Source organism: Ictidomys tridecemlineatus, chromosome 1 (genome assembly GCF_052094955.1).
Source record: "Ictidomys tridecemlineatus isolate mIctTri1 chromosome 1, mIctTri1.hap1, whole genome shotgun sequence".
Classification (NCBI taxonomy): Eukaryota; Metazoa; Chordata; class Mammalia; order Rodentia; family Sciuridae; genus Ictidomys; species Ictidomys tridecemlineatus.
In genome coordinates, this window is record NC_135477.1 from 30,942,540 (window position 1) to 30,955,601 (window position 13,062).

The following is a 13,062-nucleotide window of genomic DNA, read 5'->3' on the forward strand; positions in this document are numbered from 1 at the left end:
GTTCTGAAATGTGCAATTTCCATTTTATCTTATTCTTTGCCTTTGTTTTTCTCCAGAATACTGAGAGATCAAAAGACTGGTACAAGACCATGTTTAAGCAGATCCACAAACTAAACAGAGGTACTGGTTTTCATTTGTAGAAGCTGTGCTGTGCTGTGTGCCCCCATATTGACTCTTGAGTATCATCCTAAAGTTAGTTTGCTTAGACTCCAGGAGATTGGGTCCTGCAGTTGGATTCCATTAGGTACTGATCTGCCTGAATCCAGCCATGCTCCTTGAGAGCACAGGAGGGAGGGTGCACCTGTATGCCCACCTCAGCTTTATAATTTGAGGTCAGCTCACAAGTCCTCCCTCCCAACTGTGTGGAATGCAGCAGGCTGAGCCTAGCACTCTGCCTGAGCTCCAGCACCTATCTGCCTAAGATGCGAGCAACTCCATCTCTCACCTGCTTCCAGCTTTAGGTATGTCCTGTGTCAGCCCGTGACTGCCTCATGAGTAGAGAAAGTTGAGAAATCTGAGTTAAGAACTGAGTTAAGAAAACTGTTCTCGGGGCTGCAGCTGTGGCTCAGTGGTAGAGCACTGGTCTTGTATGTGTGAGGCACTGAGTTCAATCCTCAGCATCCCATAAAAATAAATAAATTATATAAAGGTATTGTGTCCATCAACAACTAAAAAATAAACTTAAAAAATTAAAAAAAAAACTCTTCTAGTTTCACTCCCCTAAACACTCATGTGACCTTGGGCCAGTCACGTGCCTCTCTGTGTTTATCCTGCCTTCCTTCCTCTGAGAAATGTTGCAGGATCCACATGAGAAAGTGTTTGGCCTTGTGAAGGTATAATGATGCATAGCGCACCTCTAAGGTTATGTTAATGTGAAAAATAAGCACCCCTAGCTGCCAGCCAGCCCTTGGCAGGTAGCCCTGAGAATCAGTCAAGAGCTGACACACCAGAGCCTGCTCAAGCTGAAACAGGTGCTTCCCAATTAAAGGCCCACTGGGCTGTCAGCCAGTGACCCAGCATGGTGGGAGAACCCCAGGCCAGTGCTCGGGCAGGTCACAACCCCACCAGCTCCCATTGCCGCCTGTGCCACCAATCAACTGATAGGCAGGGATGTAGCTGCACCATGGGCAGGGTATCAGTCCTCCTGTGGGCAGAGCATCCTGTCCTTCCCTGTTCCCAAATCCAGTCTGACCGCCTGGCATGGATGGTACATGAAGGCAAAGAAAGAGTGTTCTAGTCAGTATTCCTGTGTAAGCTACAAATATCCAAGTTCTCTAATTAGCTGCAGATGTCAATTAACATTACTGTTAGTAAGTTCTTGCTGGGTTCAAAATGAACCAGGTATGCCCCTCTTCAAAGTGTTTCTAAATATTTAGAAACAGTACTTAGCTTTTCTGAATCAAGACTAAATCGGCTGTGGTTGGGTGGATGAGCTTATTCATAGTGGCCATGCTAAATGCTGGGTCTCTGTGATCCGATGGGGTCATTTCCACTGGTCACTTCCTAAAGTTACTCTCCACTGCCTCTGGCCATCTGTGACTCTCTCACATATTCACATCCAGCTATGAAAGGCTAAATGCAGGGACGAGTGCTTGCATATGTGCAAAGTAGTTTTGCCTCACAGGCAGTGTTGGTGTTCTCATGTAGTTATTAACTAAATTACAGGTGATAACACAACTACCTGTCCTAATGGTAGACAGGGGTATTTGAAAAATTGAGACTCCACTTGTTTGCCTTGATTCTAATGTCTACCATACACGCTTAAAAAAAAAATCATTCTAGGATAGTGTTTCCATTGCATACTACTCATTATCATAAAATTAATATTTCTTGCCCATAAGAGTGAGAGCTTGAAGCTTTGCGCTAAGTGCTTTCTGCACACTGGAGCCTGTTTTGATGTAATTCTTTGACCAAGGGAAGTAATGATATTGTGTCTTTTGATGTGTCTTAATAATTCAGGCAAAAGGACTGGATTTTTAAAGCAGTTTGAATTTCTTTCATGTGACTAGTGACGTTTACCATGTTCCAGAATTCAAGGAGCCTAAATTGTATGTGGATTCCTCCTCGTTCATTGTCTCCATTTGTATCTTCCTCTATTCTCTCTCCCAAACCTGCTCCTCTGCCTAGACACTCCTGAAGAAAACCCTTATTTCCCTACGTACAAATTCCCTGAACTTCCTGAAATCCAGCAAAATTCTGAAGGTACCATAAATTTAGATGGCGTATCTGTTGTTTTAGCCTTTAATTAGTTCTTAGAGTTCTATTTTAGGCATAAGATTTGGCTTTTAGATTTTGTTTTTATAGTCATTTTTTTTTTGGTTGGTGAAAATTTTATTTCACTCATTTGCATGATATGCTGTATTAAAATAACTAAGTCCTTTCTAATTCATTAATCTATTTTTAAGTGTGACGCTGGTGTGCTTTAATAACACTAAACTAGGTAATCAGTCATTCAAGTGGGAATTTGTCAGTGCCTCCACTTCATGGTGGATAGTTTCAAAATCCACTGCTTTTCTCTGCTACAGAGGACAATCCTTACACTCCTACCTACCAGTTTCCTGCTTCTACTCCTAGTCCTAAATCTGAAGGTAATTCAAGGAAAACCGTGTGCCTCTCTTTGTACTGGTGCTGTTATTATTTTTTTTTTTCACCTTGGGGTTTTTCCTGGTGGCTTAGGGCTGTCTCCCATTCATTTGCTTCCCTCTAACCTTGTGTTTTGTGGTATTGTCTCATTCCTCGCTGACTCTATAACCAGAGTATATCCAGATGGTACTTTAATTCTATTCCCTTAGGGTTTGCATGATTAATGAGTAGCCATCATAGCTCAGTTATAATGTTTGGAACATGTGGGGCTCTGGGAAAAGCTGCCTATACCAATGTCTCAGGACCTGGTGTTGGGGGTGGTCATCTGGTGCTGGTGGCTGGGCAGTGATTTGGTGAAGCTGAGTCATTGTGGTGGACGGGCAGGAAGTGGACCTGCTGGCTCACAAAAACAAACACATCACCTCTTTCAGCATCCTATACATTCAACTAACTTGTCACTGGGCTCCTCTTGCCATTGACCTCCCTTTGGGAGGGAGTTCTTGATGTGGTTTCGAAATATAAGATTCAGTCATGGTAAGAGATGAGATCTCTTGAATATAAGGATTTGGGCAAGCTGGAAAACAATTCACAAAAGCTGCTAGGAATTTGTCTTGCTGGGGAGCACAGCCACATTGGTGTCTCGGAGTGTACTTACTTGGGCAAAAAGTCCTCTTGTCAAAGAAGCTTCTAAAAGGTGAGTTAGGGGCAATATCTGAAGAGTTATCATAGTAGCTGGCATGGTCTGATCTTTGGATGAGTGACCCGGAAAAAGGAGGGACAGAGTCTGGAAGAGGAAACTTTGTTAAATACTCTTCTAGGAGGAGATGTAGGTTTAATGCTCTGAACTTCATTCTAGTTGTTCAGAGCACTTGCTCTGTGCCATGCGCTATACTGGCAACCAATGATAATGCCATGAATACATCAAGTGCCCTGGCAGGGATTTGGAAAGGGGGACTTAGCACACTGTGCCCATTGTAGGGGCAGTTGCAAGAGCATGTGTCTGGAGGCTGCAGAAATCTTGTTGGCACACAACAGGTCCTCAGTAATGCCTGGAGAATATAATGAGTGAAAGCTTTGCACTGTGGAACCAGAGTGCTTATTTTAGAACTCTGGTGCTACCATCTCAAAGCTGCTCTGCTCTGATCAGCCCAGCCCTTCTCACCATTTGTAAAGTCATTCATCTGGTCATTCACTGGACTCTTACTGATCACTTATCATATATGAGATGACATGTTGGGACATGAAATATCGTACGTATCATGCCTGGGGCCTATTTTGAAGGAAAAGTCTATTGAGTAAACCCCAGAACTCAAAGCTGATGACTTAAAATTTTGATCCGTAACCTCCTCACTATTTGGCATAGATAAGTTAGTCTTTCTGTCTTGGGAGTTCTGATTCTAGCTGAAAGCATTGCTGAAGAAACAATTGACTGAGTTGGGCAAGGCGTTGTTTAGAATAAATGTGACTAATTACAGTTCCGAATTTGTGCTTTATTTATACTTGTGAGCTCAACCCACTTATGAGATGGGGCTCCCTGTAGGTAAGGTGACAAGTGCAGAGCATGCTGAGGACACAGTGTCCCATGGGCACAGATGGAGGAGGGCCCCTTGGAGAAGTCCTGTGGAGAGGAACAGTGTCTCCTGCTGGACTGGAGGACTGATTAGGCCTATCACAGGCAGTGCCCATGGCTTCCTCAGCCTTGGGACGGGATGTCATGGCCTCACCCCAGAGCTCCCATGTCATCAGCCACCGCGCCCTTCAACCCTGATTTATGTTAACATTTGCCTTTTGGTGTACATCAAATCTGGCACAAGAGGAAAGCGGGGTTTTTTTTTTTTTTCTTTCTTCAAGGCATAAATAGTAAGTAACTTGCCACATATATTTAGACATGAACCTTATTATACTTTTTATTTTCAAAGACCAAAAAAGGGAAAATTAAAAGAATTAGGTTGAACATTAAGACATCCAAATAACAAAGATGATTAGACTTTAACACAAGTTTCTAAGAAGTCATCTTCCCTGGAGACCTTTCTAAAATAGGATAGATGCTATCTCACGCCCCCATCTCTGCCTAGATGACATATCCAGGCACAGATCACTGATGTGTTCCATTAGATAAAGACGTTTTACAAATGAGGAAAATGTTTAAACTAGATCATTTTTTTTTTAAACTGTTGGACTAAGATCCTCTGGATTTCTGAATCTATGGCTGGTGGCTTAGATGTTATCTGTGGGTTCCATCAGAGTACCCCAGCCCTGTCCGTGGTGCTGCTCCCAAAAGGTGGCCCTGGGTTCTGTGCACTTCCTTCTTGACATAGGAAAGATTTATGCCTTTCAAAGAAAGGCATTAAAGACAGTTAGCACTTAATGGAGGGTCTGCCCAGAGATTTTAACATGCCTTAAGAAAGAAACAGCTTTACTGAAGAATGTGAGCACTTGATGGTCCAGAACTGGTCTCTTAGGGAAAAACTTGTTGCTGGTATTGTTTTAATTCAGAATTTGGAACTAAGATTATCTGTAGTAAACCTACCAGAGCCTAGCCTGAGGGTTGTTGCCTCTGTCTAAATTTTAATTGTTGATATAGTATAAAAAGACACTTCTAAAAGCTCAAGACTGACTCTCCTAAATAGCAAGGGGCCGTGTGAGTTTGTATGCTAGCTTAGCAACCCCCCCCCGCATTTAACAGTCAACAAGTGAATGTCTGGCCAGACTTTTAGAAGATAACAGAATGATTATATCTTGATCAATGAGGTTTAAGATATACTTTAAAAAACAAACCACTGTCAATCCCAGCAAGGAACCGTCCCTTCAATCATTTTACAATCTTTGAGGCTTCTGTGTGTTGCATGTGCTTACACTTTGCTTCATGAAGCAGGTAAGGGAAGAAAGAGCTGTAGAGAAGCAGCTTCACAAATGTAGCCCTTTCCCCTTCCCCACCTCCTTCTCTTAGGGCCAGCAGTATGGTAGCCAGTACCTCCATATCTCACCACTAATCCTGTAAAGGGTAGTAACATGACCACCACTGCGATGACCATGGGACTGTCACTTACTGAGTCCTTATGCTATGCAGTATTAGACTGTATGCTGAGTGAATCACTATTGTTATCTGATTTTCGACCCCCCCCAGTGACCCCATGAGACTCAGAGAGGTTAACTAATATATGCAATATAACATAGTAAGTGGCAGAGCCAGGATCCAAACCCAGGTAGGTCTAAGAGGCCCCTAAACATGGGCTTTTACTGACTATGCTGCACTCCTGTACTCCCTTGAATGGCCCCTCCTTTCCAGGGGCTCTCTGATGCCTCACTGAGGGTATCCAGCTTCCCCCAAGTCAGAGCTGCCTCAGGATCCTGAGCCAGTGTCTCCTGGGATGGTGTCTGGGAGATATATTTAGGAAAGCTGTCCAGGTGTTTGGGAGTCCCAATCAGCCAGCATTGAGAACCACTGCAATGGAGGAGCACCACTCTTCCCCAGAGTGCAAAAGGGATGAAGATACTTGCCTAGATGCAGTTGTAGAAATTTAGATGCAGGCAGGATTAATTAGAGTGAGGAATGCAGATTCAAAAGAGTTAGACTTTCTACCCTGAAGATGGCAAATGATGTTTGCTCACTTGGTACATTTGATGTCAGGAAGACAGAGGATATAAGGATACCTAGGAATCTTTACCAAAACCAAGTAATGGATAGGTTACTTTGTGGTGCATGGCTTCTGAGGAACAGTTGACCCACTCTGACAGGGTGGAATCTGTCACCAGAGGTGAAGTCCCAGAGACTAGCCTTCCCCCTGGCTTGTGGATACCTCTCACAGCACTTCAGGCTGGTGGTGGCCACTGCAATGTCCTGGTGCTTTGACTCAAAAACAGGCACTCCTAGTGGTGATGTTCTAGTGTTCTCTCTCGTTGTGCCTTTTCCTTGTTCCTAGACAAGATTGCACTAAGCAAGGATTTAAGGAGGCTGGTTTTCTTAGGCACATCAGTTAAAATAATCCTCTACTGGCCTTGCAGGATTTCCAATAATAGCCTTATTTTGCTTGTATTCAAGCAAATCGTTCTATTGGGAGTATGGTTGGCCAGGATTTGTGCCTCCTGCCCCAAACTCTGGCTAGTACTGCCCAGAAGAGGGGCGGAGCCGCTCTCAGTGGTCACCTTTGATCTCCTTACAAGAGCTGCTCTGAAGGTTTTTGCCTAGCAAGTGCAGAAGTCTTTGGCCTGCAGAATAGTTCAGAAGTGAAGGAGTTATATTCCCTTTCTAACTTCAGGACCCAAGGATCTGATAGGAGGTGAGAACGGTGAGGTGAGTCCTTTTCTAACCCAATAGGCCTCCCAGACTTTTCCCTCTAACACCTTTCCTGCTTTGCCTCCTATCTTCCATAGAATTATGTCTTTTTTTTTCTGAATATGTCTTCTGCAGCTACTCTGCACCCTGTGCTGGCCCTTTTCTTACCCCTTCAAATTTGATTGCCTTTAATCAAATCATAGACAACTTGGCAAGTCTCTCCCCAAGCTCCCAGACGTCCTGGCTTCTTTGAACCTTCTTGCCTCCTTTGCTTATTCTTCCTTTCATATCACAGACTCTGTACCCAAATCCGTGTACGTTCCTCTTTTCCTTAACTGCTTTTGTCTGAGGGATGTTTGTACATGTCTATCTTTACCCTTTAATCCTTGCTCTTCCTAAGTATGTGGGGTAAAGTCTGAGAAAGAATTATGTTGACTAAGGGAAAATTACTGTGTTAAAGATGAGCCATTCATACTATAAAGGCAATTTTAGGTTTAAAGACCTAATAGGTATATAAAATAGAAATGTAATGACATAGGCAGTAGTTATACAAATGCTGCTTTTTTTTCCATCAGCCCATTTTGGTCAGTTACATTATGTTCATAGAACATCAATTTCAACCAGTACTTTCTCCTGTTGTCTTTAAGACTTTAATAAATTCAACAAAAACAAATGAACAAAAACCCGGGGGGGGGGGGAAGTCATTTAGGAGCTCATTTAAAGTCAGTGTGGTTGAAAAGGCAATTATGTGGCTCCTGGCAGTTTTAGGAGGGTAACTGTCCCTAAATTGTGCTACCAAGAACAGACTGCCAGATCCCCGGGGGAGAATCATTGGTGCATGAACATCAGAGCCCAGCAGGGGCCTTCAGGTCCCTGAAGTGAGTTGTTCACCCCCTGTAATCCTGCATAGTGCTCAGGCTTCCTGGAATCAGTGGTGTAGGAAGTTGTGAGTGTTGCTGCCAAGGTTTGATGTCTTCTGCTTAGAGCAAGAGGGGCACAAATAAAATATGGCTCCACAATGAGCCGCGATTATAAGATTCCAGCTCAGCGGACTTCACTGTGGCCTTGTTTTCAAGAATCCTGAAGAAAATAAGGCAGGCTTTCTAACACTAGTTCATCGACAACTCGAGAAACACTTTACTTGGTGGGTTTTAGATATGGTTATATACACAAACACACACACATACACACACACAGTACTCTCCCACCCCTGGGCTAGCTCTAACACAGAGTACAGACAGATACTTCTTATACTTTCCCATTCCTTGGTGTTTCTAACTGTCTACCTGTCTTTCCCAGTGCAGACTCACCAGAGAAGGTTTAAAAAACCAGCACATGGAAGACACTATAGCAAGAGTGACTCGGGGGCTGGAGTTGTCGCTTAGTGGTAGAGCACTTGCCTTGCATGCATGAAGCACTGGGTTGATCCTCAGCACCACATAAAAATAAATAAGCAAAATAAAGGTGTTGTATTCACCTACAACTAAAAGACTCAGTGTTACCATTGTCCCCAGAGATCAGCAGCAAAAAGACTGAGGGTGTGGTGGGGTAACTCAGAAATGTTGCTCAAGCATCACTCAGGACGGGGTAATGTGGAAAAGTGGAGCAGAGGCTTCGAGGGCTGGAGATGGGTCTGGCCAATGGTGTACTTGAGTTTCAGGACAGCACTTTCCTTTGCGTCTTCCACAACAAAAACAATACTGAAACACTCGAGGTCTTCATCTTTCCCAGGATCGGGGCACATGAAGGTGTGAAACGTAGAACGAAGCAACATCCTGATAACAAGTTAATAGGTGACATGAGGAAGAGAGACCTTGAATCCATTCCTCCTTTGTATTTTTCTCATTGTGCAAATTTTTTCTACCCTGCTTGGACCTTGTTTGAAATATGATGTGTTTATTTCCTACTGGAGTTTTTACAAAGTTTAAATGAGAGGATATCAGTCAATTTTCAGCTATTACTGGACAATACTGGGAGCTACTATTATTATTTTTATTCCTAAGTTGGGGTAAATTTTTTTTCTCTTAGATTTTCAAGACAAACATCAAATATTAATTTTGATGATGTCTGTTTTATCTAACCTTGTTCTTTCTGTTGTTTGTGTTTTTGGTGTTATCTCTTAGAGGGCTTCTCTTCACACAAGGTTTACTATTATAAAAGATTTACTCTATTATACTCTTCTTCTGACAGTTTTATATTTATTAAGCAATTACATTTCGATAAATAACTCATTTTGACTTAGTTTTCATCTGTGGTTCAAATGAGTTCAACTTCTGTGTCCCCCCACCCGCAATATTTGGGATTGAACTAGGGGTGCTCTACCACTGAGCTGCATCTCCAGGCCTTTTATTTTGAGATATGGTCTCCCTAAGTTGCTAAGGCTGGCCTCCTGCCTCAGCCTCCTGAGTTGCTGGGAATTCAAGTGTTCACCACTGTACCTGGCTCTTCTCATTGTCTTCTAATAAGCCTCCTAGAATTCCACATTAGAAGAATCTAGAGAGAAACATTTTTCTTTAAAAAGTTCAGGCTTAAAAAAATCATTTTTAAGTATTTCAATGACATCCCTCCCCCCAAGAATTGTTTCTAGCCTTATGAACCAGGTAATAATTATAAATTAACTTTCACCTCACCATCTCATGATGGATTCTAATTTTTCTGTGATTCAGAGAGGCACAAGGTTTTGAGCTAAAAACACTAGGCCAGACTTGAAAGAGTAATGTTTTGGTTTCTCACTAAGCTAATTTTTGTTTTGGACAGGCACTGTTTTTCCTAATCAAGTCCTTGTGAGCCAAGCTGATTTTTCGTTTTGTTTGATGTCATGGCAGAAGTCCTATTAAAAAACAAAAAAATGAAAAAACTGGGAACACAAAATTCTTCAGTATGGTCTCTCCAAAAATACATTTTATCCTTCCCCTGCCCTATTTTTAGAAGTGAACAAATAAACTTGTGCACTCAATTTATAATAGTGAATGGCTTGGTTGTGTTGGTAAAGAAGCTGAAGCCCTGTTCAACCTTGATGTTGATTCTTATCCTTAAAGATAAAAGGGTGGAAAGAGATGAAAATATGCCTTGGTACCTGATTGTTGTCTATTATTTTGACTGAGGACCAGGGACAGATATAAATGGGGAGAAAGGAGGGCACAAGATGGTTAGAGAAGCTGTCTTTCAATGTTGCTTGACTCAAAATAATAGCAATGCTAGCTTTATTTACATTTCATAAAAAATTCTGATAGTTTCTGCTCTGAAACTTAAAATGATTTTTGTAGAAACAAGGACTTGATTAACACTTTGTCATTAACATAGCACATTAGATTGGCTTGCCTTTGCTGGTTAGGTCATGCCCTTCACTAAAGTTATGAATTTTGAGGGAAGAAATTGGGTCTTCATTCCATATGCATAAATTCTGAATTCAGATTAGCAAGATATTAGAAAAGGAGGATGACTGTTTGAGAGCAACTCTTAGGAGTAATGCTTTGGAAGTATCGTCATGGGGATGTAGTGACTGAATAACCTGCATTTTCAGGACAGATCCAATTTAGAAATCTGTTCCCAAAAATATGCCTGTGGTCTGGGCCAGGCATGATGGTGCACACCTGTAATCCCAGCAACTTGGGAGGTTGAGGCAGGAGGACCACAAGTTCAAAGCCAGCCCCAGCAACTTAGTGAGACACTTAGCAATTCAGCGCCATCCTCTCTCTAAATAAAATACAAAAAAGGGCTGGGGATGTGAATCAGTGATTAAGCACCCCTGGGTTCAATCCCCAGTACCCTCCAGAAAATAATGTCCCTGTGGCCTGATTTTTAAGTTTAAAAAAATACAGCCATTTAATGGGTTCAGATCTCATCTCTCTATTCAGCACATTTTAGAGCCCCAGTGTTAAGCTTATTTAGTGAAGCGTGCCACGCCCTTAGAAAGCCATCTCGTACCACAGAAACTCTTATGGGTTTGACTTGTTCCGGAGTCACTGTTTAGACACTTAGCTCAGGCAGTTCCTTTGCAGAGCAGGCCATGTAACCACATCAACCATGGGTGTGTTGTGCCCCAAGGAAGGAGAGAAATCTCCTCGTGGAATGAGGTTGAGGTGGAAACAAAACAAATTATGATATGGATTTTTGTCAACTCTTTGCTGCAGAACCTCTGTTAGTGATGTTACATATGGAAGTTTAAAATGTGAAACCTTTCAAAGCTGAGGTGGGGAGCCAGCAACCACACCTTCTGGGCCTCCCCTTCCCATGCAATAGCAGCCCCAGGGCCCCTGAAGAAGACCTGTCAGGACCCCATGGCTCTTGGCAGGCAGAACCAGTGACTGAGCAGGAGCACTGGGATGCATCTCAGCCCCTGATTCCCACTTGGCCAGATTCGGGCATCTGTATTCCAGCTTTGGCAGGAGGTGTCTCTTGAAGAAGACCTTTGGCTATTTGTCCCCATGCATTTCCCAGTGATAGGCAGCGGTCATCTGCCAAGCATTGGTCATTCACGTCCTGTCGGGACTGCAGGTCCTCCGGGGTTGGGTGGCCTCTGCAAACCTTCCTCTCCTCAGTGTGGTCTGCTGTGGTGTAGCTTCCCTGTGCTTGACTCCTTTCTCTGCTGGGTTCCCTGGTGTGTCTGGATTCGGTGCAGGCTGTGGAAGTGGGGAATGTGCAGTCCAGTTCCTTAGTAGCCCATTTGTCCTGATCATTTCTTTTTTTGTTCACCAGATGATGATTCTGATCTGTACTCTCCCCGATACTCCTTTTCTGAAGACAGTAAGTGACTGAGTTTCCTGGTTGCGGGGGACAAGGAGGGGGGGTGGTGGATGAGGGAAGACATCTTCTGGTTTCCGTTTTCATTGGTTTATAAAGTCGTCTGTATGCACTTGCTTTCTCTAGCAAAATCTCCCCTTTCCGTGCCTCGCTCAAAAAGTGAGATGAACTACATTGATGGTGAGAAGGTAGTTAAGAGGTCAGCCACGCTACCCCTCCCTACCCGCTCTTCCTCACTAAAGTCAAGCCCAGAACGGTAAGTGGTGCCTCTCGAGTGTTCACCTTGACCAGCCAAGTGCCTTGTCAGCACTTCCTGAGACCCAGGCGCCTCCTTTCTTAGGATGGATTTAATTTGAATCCCCTACTGTTACCTACCAGCAGTGACTTATTCTGAGTCTCAATGTCCTTATCTGTAAAATGGGGATAAAAACCTTGACTGCTTTGTGCTCAGTGTTGCAAGGATAAACTGAGATAGTGCACATAAATATTCCTAGTAGTGCCTGGCTTGTTGTGTGGACTTAATTAATGTCAACTACAAATATCATCACCTTTTCATAAGAAAAGTCTTACTGCAAGATTTGTCACAGGTTTTCATATTCTATGTCCATATTAACCCTGTTTATATATTCATAGCAGAGAATAAAATGAAGCCACACTTTTCATGTCTATTTATTTATATGTGGTGTATCATCAAGATGTAAGGTTTGGAGTTATTAAGAGGTGACATTAGTCATCCCTTAATGCCTGTGCTAAACAATCCGATTTTTTCCCCCCAGTGTGGGGAATTGAACCCAAGGATGCTTTATCACTGAGCCACATCTCCAGCCCTTTTTATTATTTGAGAAAGGATCTCACTAAGTTGCAGAGGCTGTCCTCAAACTTACAATCCTCCTGCCTCAGCTTCCCAAGTAGCTGGAATTACAGTGTGTCTCCACACCTGGCCGCCGTTTTCTTTTATTTAGTTCTTATCTCTAAAAGTGCCCTGTGGAACAACCATTTCATGCCATCTGGACATATGTCCAATGCAGTTTCCAGCCCAAACTTCTACCAGTCTCTACATAAAAAAGGCTCTGGTCAATTCAAATGATTTTTCCCTCAAATGCACATTCAGTCTCACTTCGGCTCACCTTTCCATCCTCAAAAACAAAGCCCCACACATACCTAAGTGGCATCCACCTGAGGAGTTAGGTAATCAGTTTGAAAGGTAGGCTAGATATGTCCATAAATCCTTTAGAGATGCATTCATCAGGCACTTACTGGCTACATTTTATGCAGATTATATCAGATGTTATAGATGTTGTCCTGCCATCAAGAAGTTTTCAGCCTTACACAAAAAACAAAATGCAACCACACTGCAAAGTAGTAATACACCTGCATAAAAATCTTGCACACAGTTTCCAAGAATTTGTGTATCTTCTGAAACCCATTACTGGATACCAGGTTAAGAATATGCACCAAAG

At 42.9% G+C, this 13,062-nt stretch overlaps 1 protein-coding gene across 50 annotated transcripts in view; it reads left to right on the forward strand.

Moving 5' to 3' along the window:
• Nucleotides 1–13,062, forward strand: part of Sorbs1 (sorbin and SH3 domain containing 1) — a 231,072-nt gene that overhangs the window by 155,240 nt on the left and 62,770 nt on the right. For 24 of the 50 annotated variants that reach the window (XM_078035284.1, XM_078035215.1, XM_078035343.1 and 21 more), the window contains 5 exons: nt 57–120; nt 2,128–2,202; nt 2,526–2,588; nt 11,558–11,605; nt 11,729–11,858. In XM_078035284.1, coding sequence (XP_077891410.1) covers nt 57–120; nt 2,128–2,202; nt 2,526–2,588; nt 11,558–11,605; nt 11,729–11,858 — 380 coding nt within the window. The remainder of the gene's footprint in view (nt 1–56; nt 121–2,127; nt 2,203–2,525; nt 2,589–11,557; nt 11,606–11,728; nt 11,859–13,062) is intronic. The other 26 variants (XM_078036826.1, XM_078036135.1, XM_078036502.1 and 23 more) reach the window with 2 other exon arrangements.